This window comes from Mobula hypostoma, chromosome 12 (assembly GCF_963921235.1).
Source record: "Mobula hypostoma chromosome 12, sMobHyp1.1, whole genome shotgun sequence".
NCBI lineage: Eukaryota > Metazoa > Chordata > Chondrichthyes > Myliobatiformes > Myliobatidae > Mobula > Mobula hypostoma.
Genome location: NC_086108.1, coordinates 50,071,420 through 50,099,343, shown reverse-complemented (window position 1 = coordinate 50,099,343; position 27,924 = coordinate 50,071,420). Strand labels below are relative to the sequence as shown.

Genomic DNA, 27,924 nt, shown 5'->3' with positions numbered 1-27,924 from the left:
CTGTCCAGCTCTTGGCTCTATCCCTCCCCCTCCTGTCTTCTCCTATCATTTTGGATCTCCCCCTCCCCCTCCAACTTTCAAATCCCTTACTCACTCTTCCTTCAGTTAGTCCTGACGAAGGGTCTCGGCCTGAAACGTCGACTGCACCTCTTCCTACAGATGCTGCCTGGCCTGCTGCGTTCACCAGTAACTTTGATGTGTGTTCCTTAAAGATGAGACCAACTTTTAAGAAATGCCAGGACATTCAAGTTGTAGAGAGATCTTGCCGAGTATCAGAAAAAAAGTAAGCTAACTTGCAGACCTGTTAGCCTGACATCAGTGATTGGGAAGTTGTTGGAACTGATTGTTAGAGATGAGATTACAGAGTACCTGGATGCACATGACAAGATAGGCTAATGCCAGCATGGTTTCCTGAAAGGAAAATCCTGCCTGACTAACCTACTGCAATTTTTTGAGGAAATTGCAAGCAAGGTACATAAAGGAGATGTGGTGTACTTAGATTTTCAGAAGACCTTTGACAAGCTGCCACACATAGAACCATATAACTTTACAGCACAGAAACAGGCCTTTTGGTCCATCTTGGCTGTACCAAACCATTTTTCTGTCTAGTCCCACTGACTTGCACTTGGACCATATCCTTCCATACACCTCTTATCCATGTACCTGTCCAAGTTTTTCTTAAATGTTAAAAGTGAGCCCGCATTTACCACTTCATCTGGCAGCTCATTCCACACTCCCACCACTCTCTGTGTGAAGAAGCCCCCCCCTAATGTTCCCTTTAAACTTTCCCCCCTTCACCCTAAACCCATGTCCTCTGGTTTATTTCTCCCCTAGCCTCAGTGGGAAAAGCCTGCTTGCTTTCACTCTATCTATACCCATCATAATTTTATTTATCTCTATCAAATCTCCCCTCATTCTTCTATGCTCCAGGGAATAAAGTCCTAACCTATTCAACCTTTCTCTGTAACTCACTTTCTCAAGTCCCGGCAACATCCTTGTAAACCTTCTCTGCACTCTTCCAATCTTATTAATATCTTTCCCGTAATTTGGTGACCAAAACTGCACACAATACTCCAAATTCAGCCTCACCAATGCCTTATACAACCTCACCATAACATTCCAACTCTTATACTCAATACTTTGATTTATAAAAGCCAATGTACCAAAAGCTCTCTTTACGACCCTATCTACCTGTGACGCCACTTTTAGGGAATTTTGTATCTGTATTCCCAGATCCTGTTCTACTGCACTCCTCAGTGCCCTACCATTTACCTTGTATTTTCTACCTTGGTTTGTCCTTCCAAAGTGCAATAAGTCACACTTGTCTGTATTAAACTCCATCTGCCATTTTTCAGCCTATTTTTCCAGCTGGTCCAAATCCCTCTGCAAGCTTTGAAAACCTTCCTCACTGTCCACTACACCTCCAATCTTTGTATCATCAGCAAATTTGCTGATCCAATTTGCCACATTATCATCCAGATCACTGATATAGATGACAAGTAACAATGAACCCAGCACTGATCCCTGTGACACACCACTGGTCACAGGCCTCCATTCGGAGAAGCAATCCTCCATTACCACTCTCTGCCTTCTTCCATTGAGCCAATGTCTAATCCAGTTTACTACCTCTCCATGTATACCTAGCGACTGAATCTTCCTAACTAACCTCCCATGTGGGACCTTGTCAAAGGCCTTACTGAAGTCCATGTAGGCAATATCCACTGCCTTCCCTTCATCCACTTCCCTGGTAACCTCCTCAAAAAACTCTAACAGATTGGTTAAACATGACTTACCACACACAAAGCTATGTCGACTCTCCCTAATAAGTCCCTGTCTATCCAAATACTTGTAGATCCTATCTCTTAGTACTCCTTCCAATAATTTAGCTACTACCGACATCAAACTTACCGGCCTATAATTTCCCGGATTACTTTTAGAGCCTTTTTTAAACAACAGAACAACATGAGCTATCCTCCGGCACCTCACCTGTAGATACCAACATTTTAAATATATCTGCCAGGGCCCCTGCAATTTCAACACTAGTCTCCTTCAAGGTCCGAGGGAATACCCTGTCAGGTCCTGGGGATTTATCTAGTCTGATTTGCCTCCAAGATAGCAAGCACCTCCTCCTTTTCAATCTGTATAGGTTCCATGACCTCACTACTTGTTTGCCTTATTTCCATAGACTCCATGCCAGTTTACTTAGTAAATACAGACGCAAAAAACCCATTTAAGATCTCCCCCATTTCTTTTGGTTCCATACATAGCTGACCACTCTGATCTTCAAGAGGACCAATTTTATCCCTTACTATCCTTTTGCTCTTAATATACCTGTAGAAGCTCTTTGGATTATCCTGCACCTTGACTGCCAAAGCAACCTCCTCTCTTCTTTTAGCCCTCCTGATTTCTTTAAGTTTTTTTTTGCACTTTTTATACTCAAGCACCTTATTTGCTCCGTTTCCTATACATGTCATACATCTCCCTCTTCTTCTTTATCAGAGTTCCAATATCCCTTGAGAACCAAGGTTCCTTATTTTTATTCACTTTGCCATTAATCCTGACAGGAACATACAAACTCTGCACTCTCAAAATTTCTCCTTTGAATCCTTCCCACTTACTAATCACATCCTTGCCAGAGAACAACCTGTCCCAATCCACGCTTTTTTAGATCCTTTCTCATTTTTTACAAATTTGGCCTTTTTCCGGTTTAGAACCTCAACCCAAGGACCAGATCTATCTTTATCCATGATCAAGTTGAAACTAATGGTGTTATGATCACTGGAACCAAAGTGTTCCCCTACAAACACTTCCGTCACCTGTCCTAACTTGTTTCCTAATAGGAGATCTAATATTGCATCCTCTCTAGTTGGTACCTCTATATACTGATTTAGAAAACTTTCCTGAACACATTTTACAAACTCTAACCCGTCTAGACCTTTAACAGTATGCGAGTCCCAATCAATATGTGGAAAATTAAAATCCCCTACTATCACAACTTTGTTTCCTGCAGTTATCTGCTATCTCTCTGCAGATTTGTTCCTCCAATTCTCACTGAATATTGGGCGGTCTATAATACAACCCCATTAATGTGGTCATACCTTTCCTGTTTCTCAGCTCCACCCAGATGGCCTCAGTAGACAAGCCCTCTAATCTGACCTGCCTGAGCACTGCTGTAACATTTTCCCTGACCAGCAATGCCACCCACCCCCCCACCTTCATTCCTCTGCTTCTATCACGTCTGAAACATTGGAACCCTGGAGGCTGCTTAGCAAGATAAGAGCCCATGGAATTACAGGAGAGTTACTAGCAAGGGGGAGTATTAGCTGATTGGCAGAAAATAGAGAGTGGGAATAAAAGGAACCTATTCTGACTAGCTGCCGGTTACCAGTGGATTTCCACAGGGGTCGGTGTTGGGACCGCTGCTTTTTACAATGTATGTCAATGATTTGGACGATGGAATTAATGGATTTGTGGCTAAATTTGCCGATGATACAAAGATAGGTGGAGGAGCAGGTAGTGTTGAAGAAACAGAGAGCCTGCAGAGAGGATTAGATATTTAGGGGAATGGGCAAAGAAGTGGCAAATGAAAGACAATGTTGGAAAGTGTATGGTCGTGCACTTTGATGAAAGAAATAAACGGGCATACTATTATTTTTGATGGGGAGAGAATTCAAATTGCAGAGATGCAAAGAGACTTGGGAGTCCTTGTGCAGGCTACCCTAAAGGTTAACCTCCAGGTTGAGTCGATGGTGAAGAAGGCAAATGCAATGTTGGTATTCATTTCTGGAAGTAAAGAATATAAGAGCAGGGATGTGATGTTGAGGCTCTATAAGGCACTCATGAGACACTTGGAGTATTGTGTGCAGTTTGGGCTTTTTATTTTAGAAAGAATATACTGACATTGGAGAGGGTTCAGAGAAGGTTCACAAGAATGATTCCAGGAATGAAAGGGTTACTGTATGAGGAACGTCTGGCAGCTCTTGGGCTGTACAGGTGTCCCCCGCTTTTCGAATGTTCACTTTACAAAACCTCACTGTTACAAAAGACCTACATTAGAACCCTGTTTTCGCTTTCAGAAGGTGTTTTCACTGTTACGAAAAAAAAGCAGCGCGCGCCCCGAGCAGCTGCTCTCCCCCGGATTCGGAACAGCATTCTAGCCGGCATTGCTTAAACATATGCCTGTGAGCAGTCATTTGCAAGATGAGTTCTATGGTATTGGAAAAGCCTAAAAGAGCTCGTAAGGGTGTTACACTTAGCGTAAAACTAGACATAATTAAGCGTTTTGATTGTGGTGAACGAAGTAAGGACAACGTGAGTTTGGCTTGTGGAAGCTGACGAACATGATGTTGAAGAGGTTTTGGCATCCCACGACCAAGATCTGATAGATGAAGAGCTGATGCAACTGGAAGAAAAAAGGATAACAATCGAAACCGAATGAGTAATGATAAAGTACGACTTTAATTTTGAAAGGGTACGTCGGTTTAGGGCATATTTGCAGAATGGTTTGAGTCCTTACAAAGAACTGTGTGATAGAAAAATGCGCGAGGCTCAGCAGTCAAGCAAGCCTTCCACATCAGCCACAGCAGACGACGAACCTCGACCTTCAACATCGAGGCGGGCAGAGATAGAAGATGAGCCGCCTGCCCTAATGGAAACAGACGATGACGAGATGACACCCCAGTGTCCCACCACCCAACCCCGAGACCATGGAAAGATACCAATTCGCGGAGAATGCAACGGTAGCCGGGAGGCACACAGCACATCTTTAAGAAAAAAGCCGAAATAAGCATGCTAATTAATTAGGTGCCGCCAACACGTAATTGTCGGCCCAGATCAGAGACGACGCAATCGGAAATCGGCACTGATCTGGGCAGACAATTACGTGCCGGGCGGCACCTAATTAATTAGCATGTTTGTTTCGGCTTTTTTCTTAAAGATGTACTGTGTGCCTCCCGGCTACCGCTGCACCGCTGCATGCTTCACGGCAATGTATTGCTCGGCGGCCCGGGGGGGGGGGGGGCCACTGCACCACCCAAACTCTGACTCAGCCTAACACACCATCATCAGTGTGCTCGGCGCTGTCTTCCCGATTCCGGTAAGTGATACTACACTGTACATACATTATTTCTACTTTATATAGGCTGTGTATTTTTACATGTTATTTGGTATGATTTGGCAGCTTCATAGCTTAAAGGTTACTGGAGAGCGCTTGCGCCGTGTTTTTGCCAACAGCGCTTGCGTGAGATTTTCACTACAGAAAACAGTGCAGTAATGATTGTGGAAACGTATTTCTACTTTATATAGGCTGTGCATTTATCATATCATTCCTGCTTTTACTATATGTTACTGTTAATTTAGGTTTTATGTGTTATTTGGCATGATTTGCTAGGTTATTTTTAGATCTGCGAATGCTCACAAAATTTTCCCATATAAATAAATGGTAATTGCTTCTTCACTTTACATTTCGGCTTACGAACTGTTTCATAGGAACACTCTACCTTCGGATGGCGGGGGAAACCTATATTCCCTGGAGTTCAGGAGAATGAGGGGGGAAATCTCATAGAAATATTCTGCATGTTAAAAGGCCGGAACAGATTAGATATGGCAGTTATTTCCCATGGTAGGGTAGTCTAGGACAAGATGGCATGACTTCAGGATTGAAGGACGTCCATTTAGAACAGAGATGTGGAGAAATTACTTTAGTCAGAGGGTGGTAAATCTGTGGAATTTGTTGCCACGAGCAGGAGGCCAAGTCATTGGGTGCATTTAAGGCAGAGATAGATAGGTTCATGATTAGCCAGGGCAGCAAAGGGTATAGGGAAAAGGCAGGGGAATGGGGATGACTGGAAGAATTGGATCAGCCCATGATTGAATGGCAAAGCAGACTCAATGGGCCAAATGGCCCACTTCTGCTCCTATATCTTATGGTCTTATGGCTATCCTACATTAAGAGTGCTCTGAAAGGGACATTAACTGTTCACATGCAGTTTGGCATTTTTTTAAAATTACAATGATTTGTCATTAATCATGTTCCTTTATCTCAGTGTACATATGGAAATGTAGAAAATAGGAGCAGGAGGACATTCAATTCTCTAAAACAGTTTCCCATTCAAAAAGATCACAGCTGATCTTACATTTCAATACATATACCAACTGTATTTTCATTATCTCTTCATATTTAGAAAAGTATTGGTCTCTTTGTAAATGTATTTGGCTTTCACCATATTATGCATTGAGAAAATTCCACATGTTCATAATCCTACGAGAGAAAATATCTCTTCTCATCTCAATCCTGTTTTGTACCATATCTTGAGACTGTAATCCCTTGTCCTCAACACCATCCAATCAGGAGATATATCCTTGCCATATCCAGTCTGTTTAATCCTGAAAGAATTTTTAGCTGTTTCAATGTGATCTTATTCTGCAGATCTTTAGTGAACATAGGCTGAGCTAATTCAATCTTTCCCCAAATCACTACCTGCCATTCTAGGAATCAGTCTGGCAAACCTTGATTATACTTGTTCAGAGGCAGATATATAGATTCTTAAGTAAGGAGATCCTATCTGCACACAATACTCCAGGTATAGTCTCACCAAGGACATGGACAATCTTCGCAAAATTCCTTGCTCCTATATTTGAAAATTGAAAACCCTTGCAATAAAGATCAACATCCTATTTACCTTAATTGCTTGCTGTATGTTTGCTTTCACTAACCAGATTACCAAATCCGCTGGTACAGCAATTTTTTTCTACTAGCATTTAAGTAATACAGGTGTCCCCTGCTTTTCGAATGTTCGCTTTACGAAACCTCACTGCTACAAAAGATCTACATTAGCACCCTGTTTTCGCTTTCAGAAGGTGTTTTCACTGTTATGAAAAAAGGCAGCGCGCGATAAAAAATCAGCGCGCGAAAAAAATCAGTGTGTGATAAAAGGCAGCGCACACCCCGAGCAGCCGCTCTCCCCCGGATTCAGAACGGCATTGCTTAAACACGAGCCTGTGAGCAGCCGTTTGCAAGATGAGTTCTAAGGTACTGGAAAAGCCTAAAAGAGCTCTTAAGGGTGTTACACTTAGTGTAAAACTAGACATAATTAAGCGTTTTGATCGTGATGAACCAAGGACAAAGTGAGTTCAGCTTGTGGAAGCTGACGAACATGATGTTGAAGAGGTTTTGGCATCCCATGACCAAGAACTGATAGATGAAGAGCTGATGCAATTGGAAGAGGAAAGGATAACAATCGAAACCGAATGCAGTAGCGAAATGAACGTGAAGCAACTGCGTGAGATTTTCGCTGCAATGATAAGTACGATTTTAATTTTGAAAGGGTACGTAGGTTTAGGAGATATTTGCAGCATGGTTTGAGTCCTTACAAAGAACTGTGTGATAGAAAAATGCGCGAGGCTCAGCAGTCAAGCAAGCCTTCCACATCAGCCACAGCAGACAACGAACCTTGACCTTCGACATCGAGGCGGGCAGTCATAGGAGAAGATAAGCTGTCTGCTCTAATGGAAACAGACGACGAGATGACACCCCAGTGTCCCACCACCCCAACAGCCAGGCCACGGACAGATACTGTACCGATTCGCAGAGAATGCATCAGTAGTCAGGAGGCACACAGCACATCTTTAAGAAAAAAGCCGAAATAAACATGCTAATTAATTAGGTGTTGCCCCACACGTAAATGTCGGCCCAGATCAAAGGCGATGCAATCGGCAATGATCTGGGCCGACAATTACATGCCAGGCAGCACCTAACTAATTAACATGTTTATTTTGGCTTTTTTTCTTAAAGATGTGCTGTGTGCCTCCCGGCACCGCTGGACCCCTGCATGCTTCGCGGTTCGGTATCTGTCAGCAGGCTGGAGGGTGGGGCCACTGCACCAGCCAACCTGCGACGACTCAGCCTAACACACCATTATCAGTGTGCTCGGCGTTGTCCCGATTCCCCCAAGTGATACTACACTGTACATACATTATTTCTACTTTACATCGGCTGTGTATTTTTACGTGCTGTTTAGTATGATTTGGCAGCTTCATAGCTTAAAGGTTACTGGAGAGCACTTGCGCCGTGTTTTTGCCAACAGCGCTTGCGTGAGATTTTCTGCCGACGGCGCTTGCGTGAGATTTTCGCTATGGAGAACAGTTCAGTAATGATTGTGGAAAAGTATTTCTACTTTATATAGGCTGTGTATTTATCATATCATTCCCGCTTTTACTATTTGTTACTGTTATTTTAGGTTTTGTGTGTTATTTGGCATGATTTGTTAGGTTATTTTTGGGTCTGTGAACGCTCACAAAATTTTCCCATATAAATAAATAGTAATTGCTTCTTCGCTTTACGACATTTCGGCTTATGAACCATTTCATAGGAATGCTCTACCTTTGGATGGCGGAGGAAACCTGTACTCTAACTTTACTTCATTTATCTCTGTTATGCTGCACCTGCCTTATATTTTTCCATTCATATTGTCTAAATCACTTTAAAAGCTCTTTGCATCATCCTCACAACCCTATTAAGTTAAACATTGTCAGCAAGCTTACAGGTCTCATTTGACTCCCTCCTCTAAATCACTGATGTATACTGTTAATACCTGGGCACTCTTTCCCCTAACTCATCTGACAATTGGTTCCCTTACATTCCTGTTAAGTTAAGCATGTCCTCTTAAATGAAGATCACAAAGTATTTGTTAAACTGCTCTAATATTTTTGTTCCCCACTGTAAGTTCCCATTTTTCTGACTGCAAGACATTTGCTTTCACTAATTTTTTTAAAAAAACATACTTGCAGATAGTTCTGCAGTCTATCTTCCTTGCAAGTTTACTTGTACTTCTTACTTCCACTTTCCATTGAACTCTTACTCCTTTTTGTAAACTAAATTCTAGACTTCCACCAGTGTTCAGGCCTGCTACATTTTCTGAAAACATCAAGTGGCTCCATTCTGAATATAAGACTGTACTTATTTTAATTTGTAAACCATTAACAGTCTCAATTTTTGCTTTGTACTTTGCTCCAGAAAGCAATGTTCACTTTTGCAGTTCCAGCATTTTATCCTTAAATGTTAAGCATTGTCAGGCATTTTAATGAAACTCTCCAATGCAACATGGCCAGTTCACTTCTCTTAACTCCAGTTCCCTGTGTTTAAATTAGACCTTTAAGTTCCTTGTCTTAAGCATCATGTTTTAGTCATGTTTTATGTTTTGCACACCTTTAAAAGAACAAAAAGACAGATTCTGTATGCGTCCTGGCATATTATAAAGTCAGCTTGTATTATCTTTGCACTTTGTGAACCAGATTCTCCATTGACCACTTCTAATTTTCTGAGCTGAGCACTGAATCATGATAATCTTTCTTAAATAATCAAAACAGGTTATAAAACAATTCAGGGACAAATCACAATTACAAATTAAAAACTTTTTAATGAAACTAGTAATTTATGCTGAAGATTAAAGATGCAGTAAAATACTTAATCTGGCACACCTAGGACTTTGGTGGTGCCAAATTAGTACATTTTCAAGATAACTGGACGTTATTTTCATTAAAAACACACAGTAGAATAATAAATTTTCCAATGAATACTATTTAATGAGAACAGATGAACTGGGGCCCCAGTACATAATGTTTATGTATATGGTTTATCTATAACAGGGATGTTTCAAGAAAGAAACATCACCATTCGGGCCATGCCTTCTTCTTGTGGCTGTCATCATGCAGAAGAGACAGGAGCTTGAAGACCCACACCTCAAGATTCAACAACAGCTTGTGTCCCAATGCCAACAACTGACCCTGAAAAGCTTTGGACTATCTTTCCCCTCAAATTGCATTAATGTTGGTACTGCTTCCTCCACCCATGTTGAGCTCTCCAATTTCATCTAATTTAGCTCCACCCTGCCCTCTCTCACTTCTCTCCCTTTCTCGATCTTTGGAGACAAACTAACTTCTGATAATCTTTTCAAACCTACTGACACTCCCAGCTATCTTGACAATACCTCTTCACCCTGTCACTTGTAAAAATGCTATTCTCTTTTCTGTTACTTCATCTCAGGATGAGGCTTTCCATCCTAGAACATGTGAGATGTTCTCCTTCTTCAAAGAACAGGGTTTCCCTTCCACCACCATCAATCTTGCCCTCACCCATATCTCCTCCATTTCCCACACATCTGCCCTCACCCCATCCTCCTACCACCGTAATAGGGATAGGGTTCCCCATGTACTTACCTACCACCTCTCAAGCCTCTGTATCCAGTACATCATTTCCATAACTCCTGCCAACTATGATGGGATCTACCCCTCCACCTCACTCTCCACTTTCATGAGATCACTCTCTATGTGACTCCTTTGTACATTCATCCCTCCCCACCGATTTTCCTCCTGGCAATTATCCCTGCAAGCAGAACAGTGCCACACCTCCTCCCTCACCACCATTCAGGGCTCCAAACTGTCCTTCGCAGTGTGGCAACACTTCACCTGTGAGTATGTTGGGGTGGTCTACTATTATCGATTCTCTTGGTGTGGGTGAGAGATGACATAGATTTGGAGTCGGCTTCATCAAGGCACCACAAAAGGCTGGATTTTCAATTCAACTATTCATTCTGACATGTCATTCCATGGCCTCCTCTACTGCCACAAGAGGTCATTTACAGGCTGGAGGAACAGCACCTTGTATTCTGTCTGGGTACCCTCCTCCAACCTGATACCATGAACATTAATTTCAGTAATTTCTTCCCCCTCCCCTTTCATTCTTTCTAGCTCCTCTCTCACCCCTTCTCCTCACCCATCCATCACGTCCATCTGGTGCCCCTCCTTCATCTCTTTCTCCTACGGTCCACTGTCTTCTCAGATCATATTCCTCCTTCAGATCATTACCTCTTCCACCTAACACCTCCCAGTTTCTCACTTCATCCCTCTGCTCCACCCACTCAGTTTTTCCCTCAACTGATTTCACCAACACCTGCCAGATTGTACACCCTCCTCCCTCCACCTTCATCCAGATTCTCCACCCTTTCTCTCCAGTCCCGATGATGGGCCTTGACCCGAAACTTCAACTGTTTATTCCTTTCCTTAGATGCTGCCCGACTCAGTGAGATCCTGCAGCACTTTATGTGTATTCCTCAAGATTTCCAACATCTGCAGCATCTCCTGTTTTTATTTATTTTGCTGTGTAAGTTACATACAATTTAAGTCTTGTTTGTAATGTACTGTGCTGCTGGAAAAAAAGGCTAATTTTCAAGGTATTTCTACCCAAAACAACAAACTTGAACTTAAACTATGAGTCTGGTAAGGGTGTCTCATTGTTTCTGGGAGCTCAGGAACCAGGGCCCTGGCCTGTTAAGAGTATGGACATTAGCACCCAGTGTTCAGTTGCTGAACTATTGGGATTCCCAAATAAATAATGTAACACATTATTGGTTTCACTGTACATTTACATGATGGATTTTCAATAAAATTTAGATACATGTCACTATTATCCATTTTTTGGAATAGAGTAATCAAAATTGTTAAAATACTATCTAAATAAAAATTAACATCAACATATTCATGCTAGAGTTATAAAACTATTGGCTCATAGTCTTACTGCACAATTCAAGTTTATAATCTACACTGGCACTTTAACGTGGCACATGCTGCTGTGTCAGTGCTACCACCTCTTGATAGTCATAGTCATACTTTATTGATCCCGGGGAAAATTGGTTTTCGTTACAGTTGCACCATAAATAATTAAATAGTAATAAAACCATAAATAGTTAAATAGTAATATGTAAATTATTCCAGGAAATAAGTCCAGGACCAGCCTATTGGCTTAGGGTGTCTGACCCTCCAAGGGAGGAGTTGTAAAGTTTGATGGCCACAGACAGGAATGACTTCCTATGACGCTCTGTGTTGCATCTCGGTGGAATGAGTCTGGCTGAATGTACTCCTGTTCCCAACCAGTACATTATGTAGTGGATGGGAGACATTGTCCAAGATGGCACGCAACTTGGACAGCATCCTCTTTTCAGACACCACCGTCAGAGAGTCCAGTTCCATCCCCACAACATCACTGGCCTTACAAATGAGTTTGTTGATTCTGTTGGTGTCTGCTACCCTCAGCCTGCTGCCCCAGCACACAACAGCAAACATGATAGCACTGGCCACCACAGACTCGTAGAACATCCTCAGCATGATGAGAAATTAAACTGAAATTCTGACTGTTCAGAATAAAGAACCTCATTTTATTATTTTACATTAGATTTGGCTGATCATGGCCAGTGATCCATAATGATCATCACTGCAACCAGTTAACCAACTTAGCCCAATACATAAAAAATGGAGGAACTCAGCAAGTCAGGCAGTATCTACAGAGGGAAATAAACAACTTGATGACCTGATAATGCTTTCTTTTTGAGTGATGCTAATGTTGTCATTAAGAGAAGATAAAGTAAATTGCACACTGCAAGCTGCAACAAATAATGAAAGTGTTTAGTTTTAGTCATCAGCCAGGACATCAAGGGTAACTATACTGTGCTGCTTTTGCATGAATCTCTTCAACGCTCATCAGTGACAGCAGTGAATGCCTTAATTTAATACTTCCAGAACTCGTCTGTACTTTGAGATAAATTATGAGACAGTAAACCAAATGCACTGACTAGCATGAAAGTGCAGTGCTCTCTTAGTCACGATCAAGTTATTGAAAACGAGATTTCAACCCTGCTACTGAATTTTTAGAAGCAATTAATTTCTAAATGAAAGATTTACTTCCAGCTCAAGAAATTGCATAATTTCAATCCAGTAAGCAAGTCCTTACCTGCACTGCCACATTCTGCTTCCGAGCATGCTCCAGGTTCTTGTCCTGATTATTTTTCTTTGGTTCAGTCTTTCTTTTATTGCTATCTCTTTTTACATCCATTTTATTTGTAATATCATTTCCTTTGTTGAAGTCCCACCTTTCCTTCATGCCTTCTTTTTGATGATGATTCCGGTTCTGTTCTCGTGGTTTGATATTTTCCTTGAAGGTAACCAGTTTCTCTCCATTTTCTGAACTGTTACTCTGAGTCTTGCCTGATGACAAAACAGACTTTAAACCTTGACTAATCTCAGTTGGTTCTGAAAATGGAGATTCCAGCAAAATCAGGCTATCCTTTATTTCAGATGGCTCTTCATTAGCCAGTTCTGGGATGTCAGTTATGAACAGTAGTTTACCTTCTTCATTTCTGCTCTGGATAAGCCTAGGAAATAAAAGAAATTGCAAGAAAATATATTAAATGAAACATAGCTTGCATTTTGTTGTCTGATTGTTGGGGTTTTTGTATTGCTATATTTACGCTTTATTCTTGGTTGGTGCGGCTGTAGTGAATCCAAATTTCCCTCGGGATTAATAAATTATATCTATCTATCTATGTATAATCTACACTAACATGGAACAATACAGCTCAGGAAAAGGGCCTTCTTCCCTCAATGTATGTACTGATCAAAATACTAACTTAAACTGCACATCTGCATGCACATCACTTGAGTGCAGATTCTACCTGCCCTCATTTCCCTACTTACTCATGTGTTTAAATGCCCCTTAAATATTGCTATCTTATCTGCTTATAACAATTTCCCTGGAATAACAATTTCAGGCACCTACCACTCTCTGCATAAAAAAAATCCTACCAGGTTAATCTCCTATAACCTTTCTCCCGCTATCTCCTCCAGTATTTGATATTTCCATATCGATGGCTCTCATAATTTTACATGCCTCATCAAGTCTCCCCTTAGCCTCTCATGCTCTAGAGTAAACAATCAAGTTTGTCCAACCTCTTTATATAACAAAGTGAAGCAAAGTGATTATATTATAATTTAAGGGAATAAAAGGATTACATTATGATGGTTTGCATAAACTAAACTGTTCAAAGTTAACTTTTATTATAAGGCATTATGTCATCATATACAATGCTGAGATTTATTTTTCTTACAGACATACTAAGTAAATCCAAAAACCACAATAGAATCAGTGAAAGACGGCACCCAACAAGACAAACACCAATGTGTAAAAGACAACAAAATGTGCAAATACAAAAGAAAAATAAAGAAATAATATTAATAAATTAGCAATAAATATTGAGAACATGAGATGAATCATTGTAAGTGAATCCAATAGGTTGTGGGACGTTCAATGATGAGGCAAGTGAAGTTGAATGAAGTTATCCCCGCTGGTTCAAGTATCTGATGGTTGAGGGGTAATAACAATTCCCGAACCTGGTGGTGTGAGTACTGAGGCTCCTGTACATTCTGTAACCTGACGGCAGTAACTAGGATGGTGGGGGTCCCTGACGATGGATGCTGCTTTCCTGCAACAGCACTTTGTATAGATGTGCTCAAAGGTAGGGAGGTCTTTACTCATGATGGACTGGGCCAGATCAGCTACTTTTTGTAGGATTTTCATTTAAGGTATTGGTGTTTCCATACCAAGATGTCATGCAACCAATTATTATACTCCCACCACACATCTGTAGAAGTTTCTCAAAGTTTTAGATGTCATGCTGAACCTTCGCAGACTTCTAAGGAAGTAGAGCACTAGATCCTCTGAAATGGAATTTAAAGTTGCTGATCCTCTCCACGTCTGATTCTCTGATGAGGACTGGCTCATGGACTTCGTTTCCTCCTGAAGTGAGTAATCAGCTCCTTTGTCTTGCTGACATTGAGTGAGAGGTGGTTGCTGTTGTGGCACCACTCAGCCAGAGTTTCAATCTCCCATCTATATGCTAATTTGTCACCATCAATGACAGTGGTGTCATCAGCGATCTTAAATATGGCAACGGAACTGTACTTAGCTGCACAGTTATCAGTGTTAAGCGAGTAGAGTATTTAAATTGAATTTAATTGGGTATAGTAAATCAAAGAGTATTAATTGTTTAAGATGATCCACTGACTTAGTAAGGAAGATGAGAGAAATTGGTTCCTCTGACAGAAAAGTGCAGAATAAGGGCAATTGTAAAATTAAAACTCAGGGGTGGTATCAAGTAGTGTATTCCATGTATATTCCTACTCATTGTCCTTATTATATTTCTTTCACAAAGCATTGGACTAACTTTAAATACTTTCACCCTGAACCACAAATATTAAAGATAAAAAGAATTAAACCTCTTCCTCCTTTGGTTGCAATATTTGAAAAAAAAAGATATGTTTGATCTTTTGATGTTTGGAGACATGGATTGAAGGACATTGGAGGATTATAGGGGCCAGAAAATAAAGTGAATGAGACCAGATCAAATGAGGTGTAATCTTACTGAATGTGATGGCAGGTTCGAGGGACTGCTGGCCTGCACCTGTTCATTCTCCTTGGGTTATTTTCTTCAAATAAAGCGTGTGAAAATATGGTAGCATAGTGGTTAGTGCAATACTACTACAGCTCTGGGTGTTCTGGAGTTCAATTCTGGTGCCTTTCTGTAAGAAATCACTGCAAATCCTCTCCATGGAATGCAAGGGTTTTCTCTGGGTCCTCTGGTTTCCTCCCACTGGGTAGGCTAACTGCTCACTGTAAAACTGTCTTGTGATTAGGTTAATCGGGTTTATCAGGGATTACTGGGGCGGCATGGTTTAAAGGACCGACTCCACACTGTATTACTAAAATAAAAAATAAAATCTGAAACATTCATTCTCTAAAAGTTTAGGGTTGATCATTTGATAAATTTGAAAACTAGAACTAAGATTTTTTGAGGCTGAGTTATGAAGCATGAAGAAAGTAAGTATCCGGATGGAATTCGGGTATAAAAATGTGGTTTTAAGGGCTGAGTAACCTAGACTGTCACAAAATACACCCTATTTATAAACTTAGTAAAACGCAGTGTACCTAAATCCTAAACCTATACATTTGAGATACATTTACAGAGTTTAATTTAATTTCCATGCATTTCAGTATTATAATTTTTTTGAATTGCAAATGTATCAATATAGCATCCAGAACTTAAATGTTATGTAGAGAAGGCAGGAGACTCAATGGGCTGAACAGACTGATTCTGCTCTAATGTATTAGAATAGATTGTTAGATGTACTAAACAGAAAATACTAGGAACAATCATCAGGCCAAAAAGTATTTGTGGCTAGAGATACAGTGCCTTGAAAACGTATTTAGCCCCTACAACTGTTTTCACATTTAAATGTCTCATTTTCTAAATTTAAAAAAAATTAAGTATTGAAGTAGGATTTGTTGAGCTAATCTAAACAAAACATTGCACATCATGTCAAATCAAAATTCCAAAACCTGGCAGCAATTTACTAAAAATTAAAATTAAAATTGACTATGACTATACTATTATCACTCCCTAACTTTTGGATTGCATTAAGGCTGCGTCCTGCACCCTTGCTGAGCTCGTCGACTTCATCAACTTTGCCTCCAGCTGCCCTCAAATTTACCTGGTCCATTTCCGACACCTCCCTCCCCTTTCTCAATCTCTGGAGACAGTTTATCTACTGACATCTATTATACACCCACTGATTCTCACAGCTACTGGACTATTCCTCTTCCCAACCTGTTATTTGTAAAAATGCTATCCCCTTCTCTCAATTCTTCCATCTCTGCCACATCTGCTCTCAAGATAAGGCTTTTCATTGCAGAACTAATGAGATGTCCTCCTTCTTCAAAGAAAGGGGCTTTCCTTCCTCCAACATCAATGCTGCCCTCATCTGCAACTCTTCCAATTCAGACACGTGTGCCTTCATCCATCCTCCTGCCACCGCACGAGGGGCAGGGTTCCCTCTTGTACTCACCTACCACCCAACTAGTCTCCGCATCCAGCACATAATTCTCTGCAACTTTCGCCATCTCCAACGGGATCCCACCACCAAGCACATCTACCTCCCCCCCCCCCCCGGCCACTTTCCGCTTTCTGCAGGGATTGCTCTCTACGCGACTCCCTTCTCCATTCATCCCTCCGCACTGATCTCCCTCCTGGCACTTATCGTTGCAAGTGAAACAAGTGCCATGCCTGCCCCTACACCTTCTCCCTCACTCTTATTCAGGACCCCAAACAGTCCTTCCAGGTGAGGTAACACTTCACCTGTGAGCCCGTTGGGGGTCATATACTATGTCTGGTGCTCCCAGTGTGGCCTCCTGTATATCAGTGAGACCCAACAAAGACTGGGAGACTGCTTTGCCAAGCTCTTATGCTCCACCCATCAGAAATGCTCTAAGGCTCAAACAACATTGGATCTCCCAGTGGCCACTCATTACAATTCTACTTCCCATTTCGCCAGTCCATGGCCTCCTCTACTGCCACGATGAGGTCACACTTAGGTTGGAAGAGCAATACGCTTTATTCTATCTGGGTAGCCTCCAAACTGATAGTATGAACATCGATTTCTTGAACTTCTGGTAATTGCCTCCCCCCTCCTCCTACCTCCCCACCTTCACCATTACCATTCCTCTCTTTCACTTTATCTCCTTACTTGCCCATCACCTCCTTCTGGTGCTCCTCCCCCTTCCTTTTCTTCCACAGTCTTTATCTCCTTCACCAATCAACTTCCCAGCTCTCTACTTCATCCTTCCCCTTCGCAGGTTTCACCTATCTCCTAACACTTTGTAAATTTTCCTCCCCTCCTCCCACCTTCTCGCTCTAACTTCTCATCTTTTTTTCCCCAGTAATGATGAAGGGTCTTGGCCCAAAACATCGATTGTTTACTTTTCTCCATAAATGCTGCCAGGCTTGCTGAGTTCCTTAAGCTTTTTGTGGGTGCTGCCAGTCGAGCAGTTGCTTTTTTTAAAAAAAATAAGGACCAGTGCTGCGTTCACCAACATTTTTTATGTGTGTTGGTTAACGATAGACACTATTTTCATGCAAATCTGAGATCAAACTGAGGACCCTGCATGTCTGTAAGGCTCAAACACCATTGGCTAAAGTTGCTGAGTCATTAGAGAGCAAATACTGTTTTGATTTTGAAAATTCTAAATGATTCCAATTCCCTTTCCCTGGTGTATAGCTACTTTCGGCCAAATGTAATTTGCTCACATAAGAAGTGATTGTAAAACCCTCAATTCAGTGACAATAGAAATGGAGGAGAGGAGAAGATGGCGACGCGACACAGCTCGCAGCAGGCACTCCGGTGGTGATGTCTGTTATTTGTCAAGTAGGGTGCCGTGCACAATCCTGATTTGATGGAGACGGACGTGAGAGCATGGAGGAACATCTGGTAAAACTTCTGAAATGCCTGCTTTGCTGCTGCTGCTACTGGGTAGTCCGAAATCTCCGGAGGGGAGGGCCCCGAGTCCCCAGCTTTGCTTGTTGCTCGGCGGCCGGGGCAGGGTCAAAGAGCTTGGCAGAGGATGGTGCTTGGAGAGGCTGGTCGGAGGCTCGAAGTTTTCGGACGGACTCAGAGTCCACTGCAGTCGGGTGCTTCCAATGGTGCTGTATCGGCAAGTTTGCTGCGCTTGGAGGTTCATGGCAGGGAGAGTTTCTCCATTCTACCATCTGCGTGAGATGAGGCGGCTATTGGGACTTTAAGACTTTTTTTTTTACCATGCCCATGGTCTTCTCTTTATCAAATTATGATATTGCTTTGCACTGTTGTAACTATATGTTATAATTATGTGGTTTTGTCAGTTTTAGTCTTGGTTTGTCCTGTGTTTCTTGTGATATCATTCTGGAGGAAAATTGCATCATTTTTTAATGCATACATTTCTAAATGACAATAAACGAGGACTGAGTGTCCTCATAATCTAAAAAAAAATATATACCTGGAATGATTTTCTGCTATCCATTTTCCCAAAGCAAGCAATCGCTGATGGCGTGTCCTTAGTTGCTGTCCTTCTTTGTCGCCCACTATTCCTTGGTGCCCGCTCGAGAAATCCAGATTTCTTTACAAGAATGAAATACATCAACGTATAGAGCATCTTGAACAGATTAATTACACAAAACAGAAAGTGATAAAAGTAAAAAAAAGTCCTTAGATAATTAAAGATAAATGTAAACCCAAACAGCAATCTGACAGCTTCAGTAAAGAGCATTTTTCAGGAAAAAAGATTAAAAGCCATGCAAAGAAACAAGACGGGCATAATTTAACTTTGGGATCCTATCATTCCCAATTTTAAAGATCTCACTTTAAGACTTCTCTACTACTCACCCTCTCCAAAGTCAGAAAAGCATCAGAGAATAGTGGAATTAACCATTTCAAAGCAATATACAAATAGAGGTATTGGAAACTGACATTCAATAATACAATCCTATGGGTGCATGGAGGGAGGGAGAAAAATAAACACTGAAACAAGGTTCAGGACTTCGACCCATAGATTGGAAAATTTGTGGCTATGTGACTGGAAGATATTCAATAATGTTCTACATAATTAATAAGTAAACAAGACAATATAAGAAACTGATTATGAAGTATGAAGCAGTGAGATTTAAAAGGTTAATTGGCAGCAATGATATTTGGTGTTCCAAAGGAACCTTCACCATGGTTAAATAAAAATGTTTATTCAAATTTTGAGACATTAAGTTAGGAAGACCAAAAAATAAAATGGCAGATGAAGTTCAACCCAGGTAAGTGTGAGGTGGTTCATTTTGGTAGGTCAAATATGATGGCAGAATATAGTATTAATGGTAAGACTTTTGGCACTATGGGGGATCAGAGGGATTTTGGGGTCCGAGTCCATAGGACACTCAAAGCTGCTACTTGTAGTTGACTAAGTTGACTTGTAGTTAAGAAGGCATACAGTGCACTGGCCTTCGTCAATCGTGGGATTGAGTTTCAGAGCCGAGAGGTAATGTTGCAGCTATATAGGACCCTGGTTAGACCCCACTTGGAGTACTGTGCTCAATTCTGGTTGCCCCACTACAGGAAGGACGTGGAAACCATAGGAAGGGTGCAGAGGAGATTTACAAGGATGTTGCCTGGATTGGGGAGCATGCCTTATGAGAATAGGTTGAGTGAACTCAGCCTTTTCTCCTTGGAGCGACGGAGGTTGAGAGGTGACCTGATAGAGGTGTACAAAATAATGAAAGGCATTGATTGTGTGGATAGTAGGAGGCTTTTCCCCAGGGCTGAAATGGCTAGCACGACAGGACATAGTTTTAAGGTGCTTGGAAGCGGGTACAGAGGAGATGTCAGGGGTAAATTATTTTTTAATTTTTTTTTCCACAGAGAGTGGTGAGTGCGTGGAATGGGCTGCCAGCGGTGGTGAAGGTGGAAACGATAGGGTCACCTGGACTGCTACATAGAGCTTAGAAAAATAGAGGGCTATGGGTAAAGCCTAGGTAGTTCGAAGGTAGGGACATGTTCAGCACAGCTTTGTGGGCCAAAGGGCCTGTATTGTGCTGTATGTTTTCTATGTTTCTATAAACTGAAGGCAGATCGACAAGATAAGAAATATTGTGGGAGTTGGAAATTAATTTGAGGTCATCAGTGTGGAACCAAGAAAAACAAAATATTTTCTAAGGAGCTGGAAATCAGAAACTGTGTGAAGACATATTTGTACATTGAGGTACTCATATTAGAGAGCTGGATCAGAGCTATACGATTTAATACCAAAAATCCACAGAATATTAATCTCTATTTCAAGGTCAGTTGCCATAAAAATGCCTCAATTATAAACAGCCTTGGTTAGTCTGCTCATTAAATTTTGAACTTGGCTCTGACCACTGATTTCAACACAGTTAAAATAATGTATTGCACACACTTGGGTTTATTCCCACAAATTTAAATTATGAGAGATATCTAATTAAGACACTTCAAATAATACTAGGGCCCAAAACTATGGAAATACTTCCTCTCATGCAGAAAACCAGAAAAAAAGTCAGTAAAATATTAAAATGCCATACGGCAGCTAAATTGGGAAACTGATATAAAAACAAATTGCAAATGAAAATAAACAATTTAATCCTCCAAAAGCTTCTGTCCGTTGCTTCCATTCTATTGGGTAAGCAAATGGAAAAAAGTTAAGGCCAGGTAAATATTATTGTAATAAAGTTTAGCAAATTGTAATAAAGTTTAGCAGTTACTTATTGAATAGAAAAATAAGTAAGGCTTTAAATTAATTATGCCTGTTCTTAAACTTGAGAGGGAGCAGAATTACCTGGTGTAATTTCAAGCTACACAAATTAATGCCAATACCTAAATGTAATGAAATTCAGTACATTTGGACATATTCAGTATACTTTGGATTCAATAGGCCTTTCAAACAAGATGACACTGATGCCATTAAAATCAGAAGCATTCATCATCACTAGAAATTACCTAGTCCTTTTAGACAGCAAAGTACGTCTTGTGTACTTCTACTGTGCATCTGAACAAAGCTTAAAAATCCAATTTCTTTCTTGCTGAACCCTGACCTACGATCAACAACAAATTAACACAAGAACAGTCCATTAATCAATACATTACAATGCAATGAATTCTAAACTTTATTTTATTTCATTGTTCTTTTATGTTTAGGAGTGCTCCACTGTTAAAACTGAAGAGCAGTCCTTAGGTAACTGAAAGAACAACTACAAAGTTGGACCGGAGGAGAAGGGAACTGCTTCCTGGGGAGATTATACCAGCTGGTTATGGGTAAGGGTAAGCCCATGTATGGATTTAAGCAAATATTAAAAAGTTTTGAACTTTAGCCTTGGGAGCCATGAGCTTAAAAAAACTTGCAGATAGAAATTGTGGCCAAGCAGATTTGACATGTGATCACATTATCAACCTAGTACAAGAAGAGCTGAAATTTACACCATGTAGAGAATGGACAATGTCTATGAAATCTCTGTAATAATTAAATGTGGAGTTAATCAAGGCATGAATGTGTTTCAGTGACACATCGCTGAGATGCAGGTGGAGGGAGGTAAAGCAGCTGATATTAAACAATTAATTTTAACAGAAGAGTCTAAAATGAGCCTGAGCTGTTAAATTTGGAGGCACAAATGCAGTTGGAGGGGGTGTTATTTAAAGTCATTAGATAATCGGGATATAAACTTCATGTAATTGATCTGTGGCTTTTTCAACAACATCCTACAGTAACTTGCATTAAGTCAGATGCACACAATTCATTTTTACAGAAGTTATTGAATATAGTAGTAAAAATCAACTAACAAGAATACAATTTTACAATATCCATTGCAGAAATTGTTCCTTTTTGCTATTTCAATCTGTTAAACAAATCATTTCAGTAGAGGACAATAAGCACAAAAACTGTTGAGAGAACATACAAAATACTTAAATTAACACTGAATTCTATACTGCTCCTTGCTCAAGGTAGTTTCAGAATGAAGTACATCATATGCATAAAGCAATACTTAGACTACATAAATCCAGTCTGGTAACGTAGCCTAGGAATAAAGTGTCAAGTGTGACAGTGAAGTCCATAGATTAAAAATAAAAATTAAAAGGAGATTGTCTAGGATACAATGATATGAGTGGAAACAACAGAGTCAACTTTTAAGAGTAGATAAAAATTTAAATATTCAAAAGATAGATGGGGAGAAGCAGCAGAACAATGGAAATACAGTTAGCATTTCAGAAGTCACAGGTACCAAATTGCCTTCTGCAGTGTAAAATTCTACAACTAAAATCAGATCAGAAGCATTATCACAGGTATTAAATTTACTGTTGTAAATAACTTAATGCCCTAGTTCCATGCTAACTTTTTCAAATGATCCACCTGAGGTTTTGGGGCAGGTTAGAAGTTTCCAGAAAAAAAAGTTTGATTTTAAGCTATTGACATGGCACATTGGAGAGGAGAGTCGAGATCATGAGTTCACTTTTCTGCATAGTCTATTACATTTGTCATGATAATTAAAATAATTCAGGTCCAAATATCAAATCAAGTGAAATCATTTTATGATTGTTTCTTTTAATAAACCTTTTTTTTTTACCTTAGTGAAGGTCTGAGAGCAAGAAATCCCTGCAATTCAAATTCTTCAGGAAGAGGAGTAGCTGTAAGGGAGGAAAGAGAGGGGAAAGGGATAAATAATATAATTAGCAGCAGGAAAAACATTACACAAAACTGTTACTTATAGTTTTACATATGGTAGAATGTCTAAGTCCTAGTTAATCTCCTCTTACAGTTGCAAGAAAAGTTTGTGAACCATTTGTAATTACCTGGCTTTCTGCATTAATTACTCATAAAATGTGGTCCGAATTTCATCCAAGTCACATTAATAAAACAAACACAATTTGCTTAAACTACTAACACACAAACAATTGTACTTTTCACGTCTTTATTTAACACATTATTTAATCACAGTCCGCGCTGGAAAAAATATGTGAACCCTTGTATTTAATAACTGGTAGAACCTCATTTAGCAGCAATAACCTCCACCAAACGTTTCCTGTAGCTGTGATCAGACTTGCATAAAGGCTAGGATAAATTTTAGACCATTCTTCCATACAAAACTGTTTCAATTCATCAATATTTCTGGGATACCTTGCATGACAGCCCTCTTCAAGTCATGCCACAGCATCTCTATTGGGTTAAGGTCTGATCTCTGACTTGGCCATTCCAACCTACAATTTTGTTTTCTTTTTAAACATTTTATTCTGTTTTTATTTTATTCTTGTGTTTCGGATCATTGTCTTGTTGCATCATCCAACTTCTATTAAGCTTGAGATGATGGACTACTACCCTGACATTCTCGTGTAAAATGCCCTTCAATGTCCAGGGCCAGAGGCAGCAGAGAAGCCCAAACCAGCTGGAATGAGGTTTTGGTATTGGTGTGCAGTGCCCTTTTTCCTCCTAACATAGCACTGGGCATTTCTACAGAAGAGTTCAACTTTCGTCTCATCTGTCACAGAACATTGTCCCAGAAATATATGGAACATCCAGGTGGTCTTTTGCAAACCTGAGATGTGTAGCAATGCTTTTTTTGGAGAGCAGTGGTTTTCTCCGTGGTGTCCTTCCATGAACACCATTCTTGTTCAGTGCTTTTCTTACAGTGGACACATGATCAGAGACTTTAGCAACTTCTAGAGATTTCTGCAGGTCTTTTGCTGCTACTCTTGGGTTCATTTTCCACCTCCTTTAGCATCTCACGTTGTGCTCTTTGTTGGACACCCACTCCTAGGCAGAGTAGCATCAGTACTGAATTTCCTCCATTTGTAGACAATTTCTTACTGTGGACTGATGAACACTTAGGTGCTTAGAAATTCTTTAGTAGCCCTTTCCAGCTTCATGCATCTCTACATTTCTTCTAAGGTCCTCCAAAAAGTTGTTTTGATCGAGGCATGGTGCACATAAACAGATCTTTCTTGAGAAGGGCAGGCTCTGTCAGCAATCTGAATTTACGTGTCTTTTTTTATAAAGCAGGACACCTCTACAACCCACACCTCCAATCTCATCTTAGTGATTACAATGCCAAACTCCAAATAGCTTTTGTAGAAGGTTCAGATACCTTTTTTGAACATAGACTTTGATTGTTTAAATGGTGTGCTCAATATTGACGAGAAGTAGTACAATTGGTTGTGTGTTATTAATTTAGGCAGATTGTGTTTGTCTACTATTGTGACTTAGATGTAGATTGGACCATATTTTATGAGTAATGCAGAAAACCAACTAATTGCAAAGGGTTCACAAACTTTTTCTTGCAACTGTACTTAATACTTACAAGTATAAGCTCCTCTCTGAGGTGGTGCTTCAAGATTGAAAGAAATCTACCATACATGGGTCAGGAGGTACCAGACAAGTTGGACAGTTTCTGTGTGCTTGGCTTCTGTCTGCTCTGACACATGACAAAAATAAGAATGGTGGTGATCTCGCTGAAATGCACAACATTCTAACAGTACATGACAAAGTAGATATCAGTGTAGATGCTGCGATGGGTTTACTATATTGGAAGTCTCAAACAAGGGGATATTGTTACAAGGGAACAGTTATTTAAAATTGAGGTGTAGGAATTCTTTCCTTACAAAGTACAGTGAATCCCCAGAATTCTTGCCTTAGATGGTTGTGAAGGCTAGCTGAACAGAGGCATGAGAAAGTAGAGCAATTTTTGAAAAACTGAGTAACCCAGAGCTCTTGGAAACTAGCACAGAACAGAACCGAAGGCTCGAGGCACACTGGTTGCAGCCACATTGATTGGCAGAGCAAGCTTCAGAGCCAGGTGTTCATACTTTGTGATGCATCAATTTGAGATTTTCAATGCCATCATCATCTTTACCTCGAGCAGTTATGGGCCAGGTGTTCTCAGGACAAACTAAATGTAATGAGGGACTAAATGTCGGAGAAAACTCTATAGTTGGTTCATTTACTCTGCAATAGATTTGGGGTACTTGCCTCAAGGAACCTGCTTTAAGTAGTCTAAGACACAGAAACATGAAAGGGCAGAGATATCTGCTATCAGAGAATTTTCTGCCACGTCTGAAAGTCCTGTAGTGAGAGACTTCCAGAAGGCAAGGCATAGAACAGCATTGGCACTGTATGGCTTAGTACTGCACTGAAAAGCATTAATGCAATGACATGGTCATGCTTGCTATTAGTCAATCAAGCTTTCTGGTCTGGGATCTCAACAACTCCGCCTGTGAAACCCTCGCATCCCTCTAACTCATTCCAAAACAGAACCAATACATTAAAGTCTAAAGTCATCAGTTAAAATGCCCCAATACTGAAAACATCAGATTGGGGCAAAGAGAACTTCTACTCAGATCTTAGGGGACAGGGCGAGGAAGAGGAAAAAAAAAACTGGCTTTTGTCCCCGAGGGAGACATTTGACTCTCCTAGGCAATGTCAATGATGGAGTGAGAGCAGATGTGACCCTCTTGTTAGCTGTGATTAGCAAGGAGTGGGTGGGGAATGATAACTCTAAAAGAGCAAACAACATGTTTGAAGTGCCGTTTTGTTGTCTTCAATATCTTGATTCAAAGGTACAAGACCTCATGGCAACACTTCCAACCTAGCAATGGCTGATCTTACATTATATCATCGTCCAAGTGAGGATCTCCAAGGTTACTCACAGGTACCGATGAGTTTCGGACTGCTCATTAGCTAATCTACTGTTATCTCCACAAACATGGCCCCAAACCTCCAGTGTTCATAGAAATGTTGGAGCAAGAAATTCAATATAATATAATGTTTCCAAAATCATTTCATCAAATGGGAACTTTCAGCACATTTTCAAAGAAGTTCTTCATGTTGGATTTCTGTGCCAGCATAACTGCGCATGTAGAATAGAAAGTCACACTTGCCCAGATATATTGTCCAAAATCCTCTGTAAACTACATATAACGACAAAAGGGATAGTTTGTATGTTTAAAAAGGAAACCAACAAGTAGCAGCAGACACTGTAGTCCGGAAACAATGGCTCACCAAAGTGCTTCAGGTGTTCCTCCTGATTTTTGAATTTCATACCCCCAATATTAAATTTTACATGAGCAAAAAAGTCTAATGCATTAAGATACAGATACACTTAATACATAATTGAAGGAAAACTCCCACTGTACTGCTCTTAGGCAACTCCAAAGCACCAATAAGAATAACAATGTCTATCTGTCTTCTTGCTCGTAAGGAAATTGGCTTAAGTAAGAAAATTTCATCAAAATAAAATTTTCTCAGGGTCAAGCAGTACACTTGTGGAGAGTTATACCAAACACATTTGGAACACTTCATAGTGAACAGTGTTTGGCCAACTCCAACATTAAATTGTTTTAAAGATGAGCCTGTCTTTTCCTAATATTTGATATATTGTTGGATTAAATTAGTAAATACAGGTGAAAATATTCTCATTCACATTAAAATTCAAATGCATTCATTTTTTCATTCGCAATTATTATTTTCAAAAGCAGCAAGCAGTCTTACCATTAAAACTGGACAAATCATCCTCCTGTGGATGAAAACTGTTCAGCAATGATACAATCCAGGGCCAAATGCTGAGGAAAAAAATACAATTAAAAATTTGAATTCTAAGAGCCACACACTTTTTGTGGGAGGTATAGATAGATCACGAATGATTATATCTTCCTTAATTATATGAAAGATAACGGAAAAGCTTAATGAGGAGCAAAAGGTGCTTGCTTCATCAATTGTTAGATCAAATCAGAATATTTTCCACCCAGTCTAAGCAGAAAACAAAAACACTGTAAAGTGCAGTGTAGCCCTAATAAAGGTACAGGAAAACAACAGATAACATGATTGTCTAAATCTCACATGTCAAGATGCATCATTTGGTCAAACAATTTAAAAAATTAACAAACAACATGCTGGCTCAGTAAATGCATATGTCTATTTTCCAGACGGAGCTACCTATAACTACAATCCCATCCTTCACAACATGGGAAAGAAAGCAATTCAGTCTTAAGATCAATTTTGGATAGTAATTATCTGAAGTCCCGTCAGGCTTACTCACTTGAAGAACAAACAAAAACTGAAATATAAAATTGTGCCTGAAGTGTCCGTTATTATATTTCACTCATGGGAGCTTTATTTTTAGTTTTATGGAGTGATATAGCAGAGAAACAGGCCCTTCTATTTTCAAATTCCCCCCTAAATTATTTCTTAGATCTGAGCATTAGAGCTCAGAGTACGGTGCTCCAGAAATATTTGCATGGATGTCAAATTCACAGTAGTTCCAAAATACTACTTCAAAAAAAATGCACCCTTCTAAAAAAAGACGAATTTCTATCACAACTGAGAACAAAACTGACAGAATTTATAAATTTAAATAAAAATAGAGTCTCAGATGTGACAGTGATTTGGGCCTCCATCAAGGGTTTCTTACGAAATAACACTATATGATTCAGTTCTCACCTACATAAAAGCCGGCTTCAAAAGATTTCCACCTTAGAAAAAGAATGTAAGGTTTTGGAAAATGATCTCAAAGGGATATACACAATAACAAAAGAAAGCGAGCTCAAAACAAAACAAGCAGAATTAAATGATTTATTAAGCAGGGCAGAATATATGATCTGTATAACCAAACATAAGTATTACGCAGAAGGCAGCAGACCGAGCCATCTTTTAGCTCTACCACTCAAACAACAGGAAACTAAAAGGTCTATACCAGC

The 27,924-nt window shown here is 40.1% G+C and overlaps 1 protein-coding gene across 3 annotated transcripts in view; it reads right to left on the bottom strand.

The window, feature by feature from the left end:
• Window positions 1-27,924, bottom strand: part of smg7 (SMG7 nonsense mediated mRNA decay factor) — a 152,749-nt gene that overhangs the window by 64,023 nt on the left and 60,802 nt on the right. For all 3 annotated transcript variants that reach the window (XM_063064048.1, XM_063064051.1, XM_063064049.1), the window contains exons 11-14: window positions 26,720-26,790; window positions 22,806-22,866; window positions 18,692-18,811; window positions 12,782-13,202 (exon numbers count right to left, since the gene is read on the bottom strand). In XM_063064048.1, the coding sequence (XP_062920118.1) occupies window positions 12,782-13,202; window positions 18,692-18,811; window positions 22,806-22,866; window positions 26,720-26,790 (673 nt within the window). The remainder of the gene's footprint in view (window positions 1-12,781; window positions 13,203-18,691; window positions 18,812-22,805; window positions 22,867-26,719; window positions 26,791-27,924) is intronic.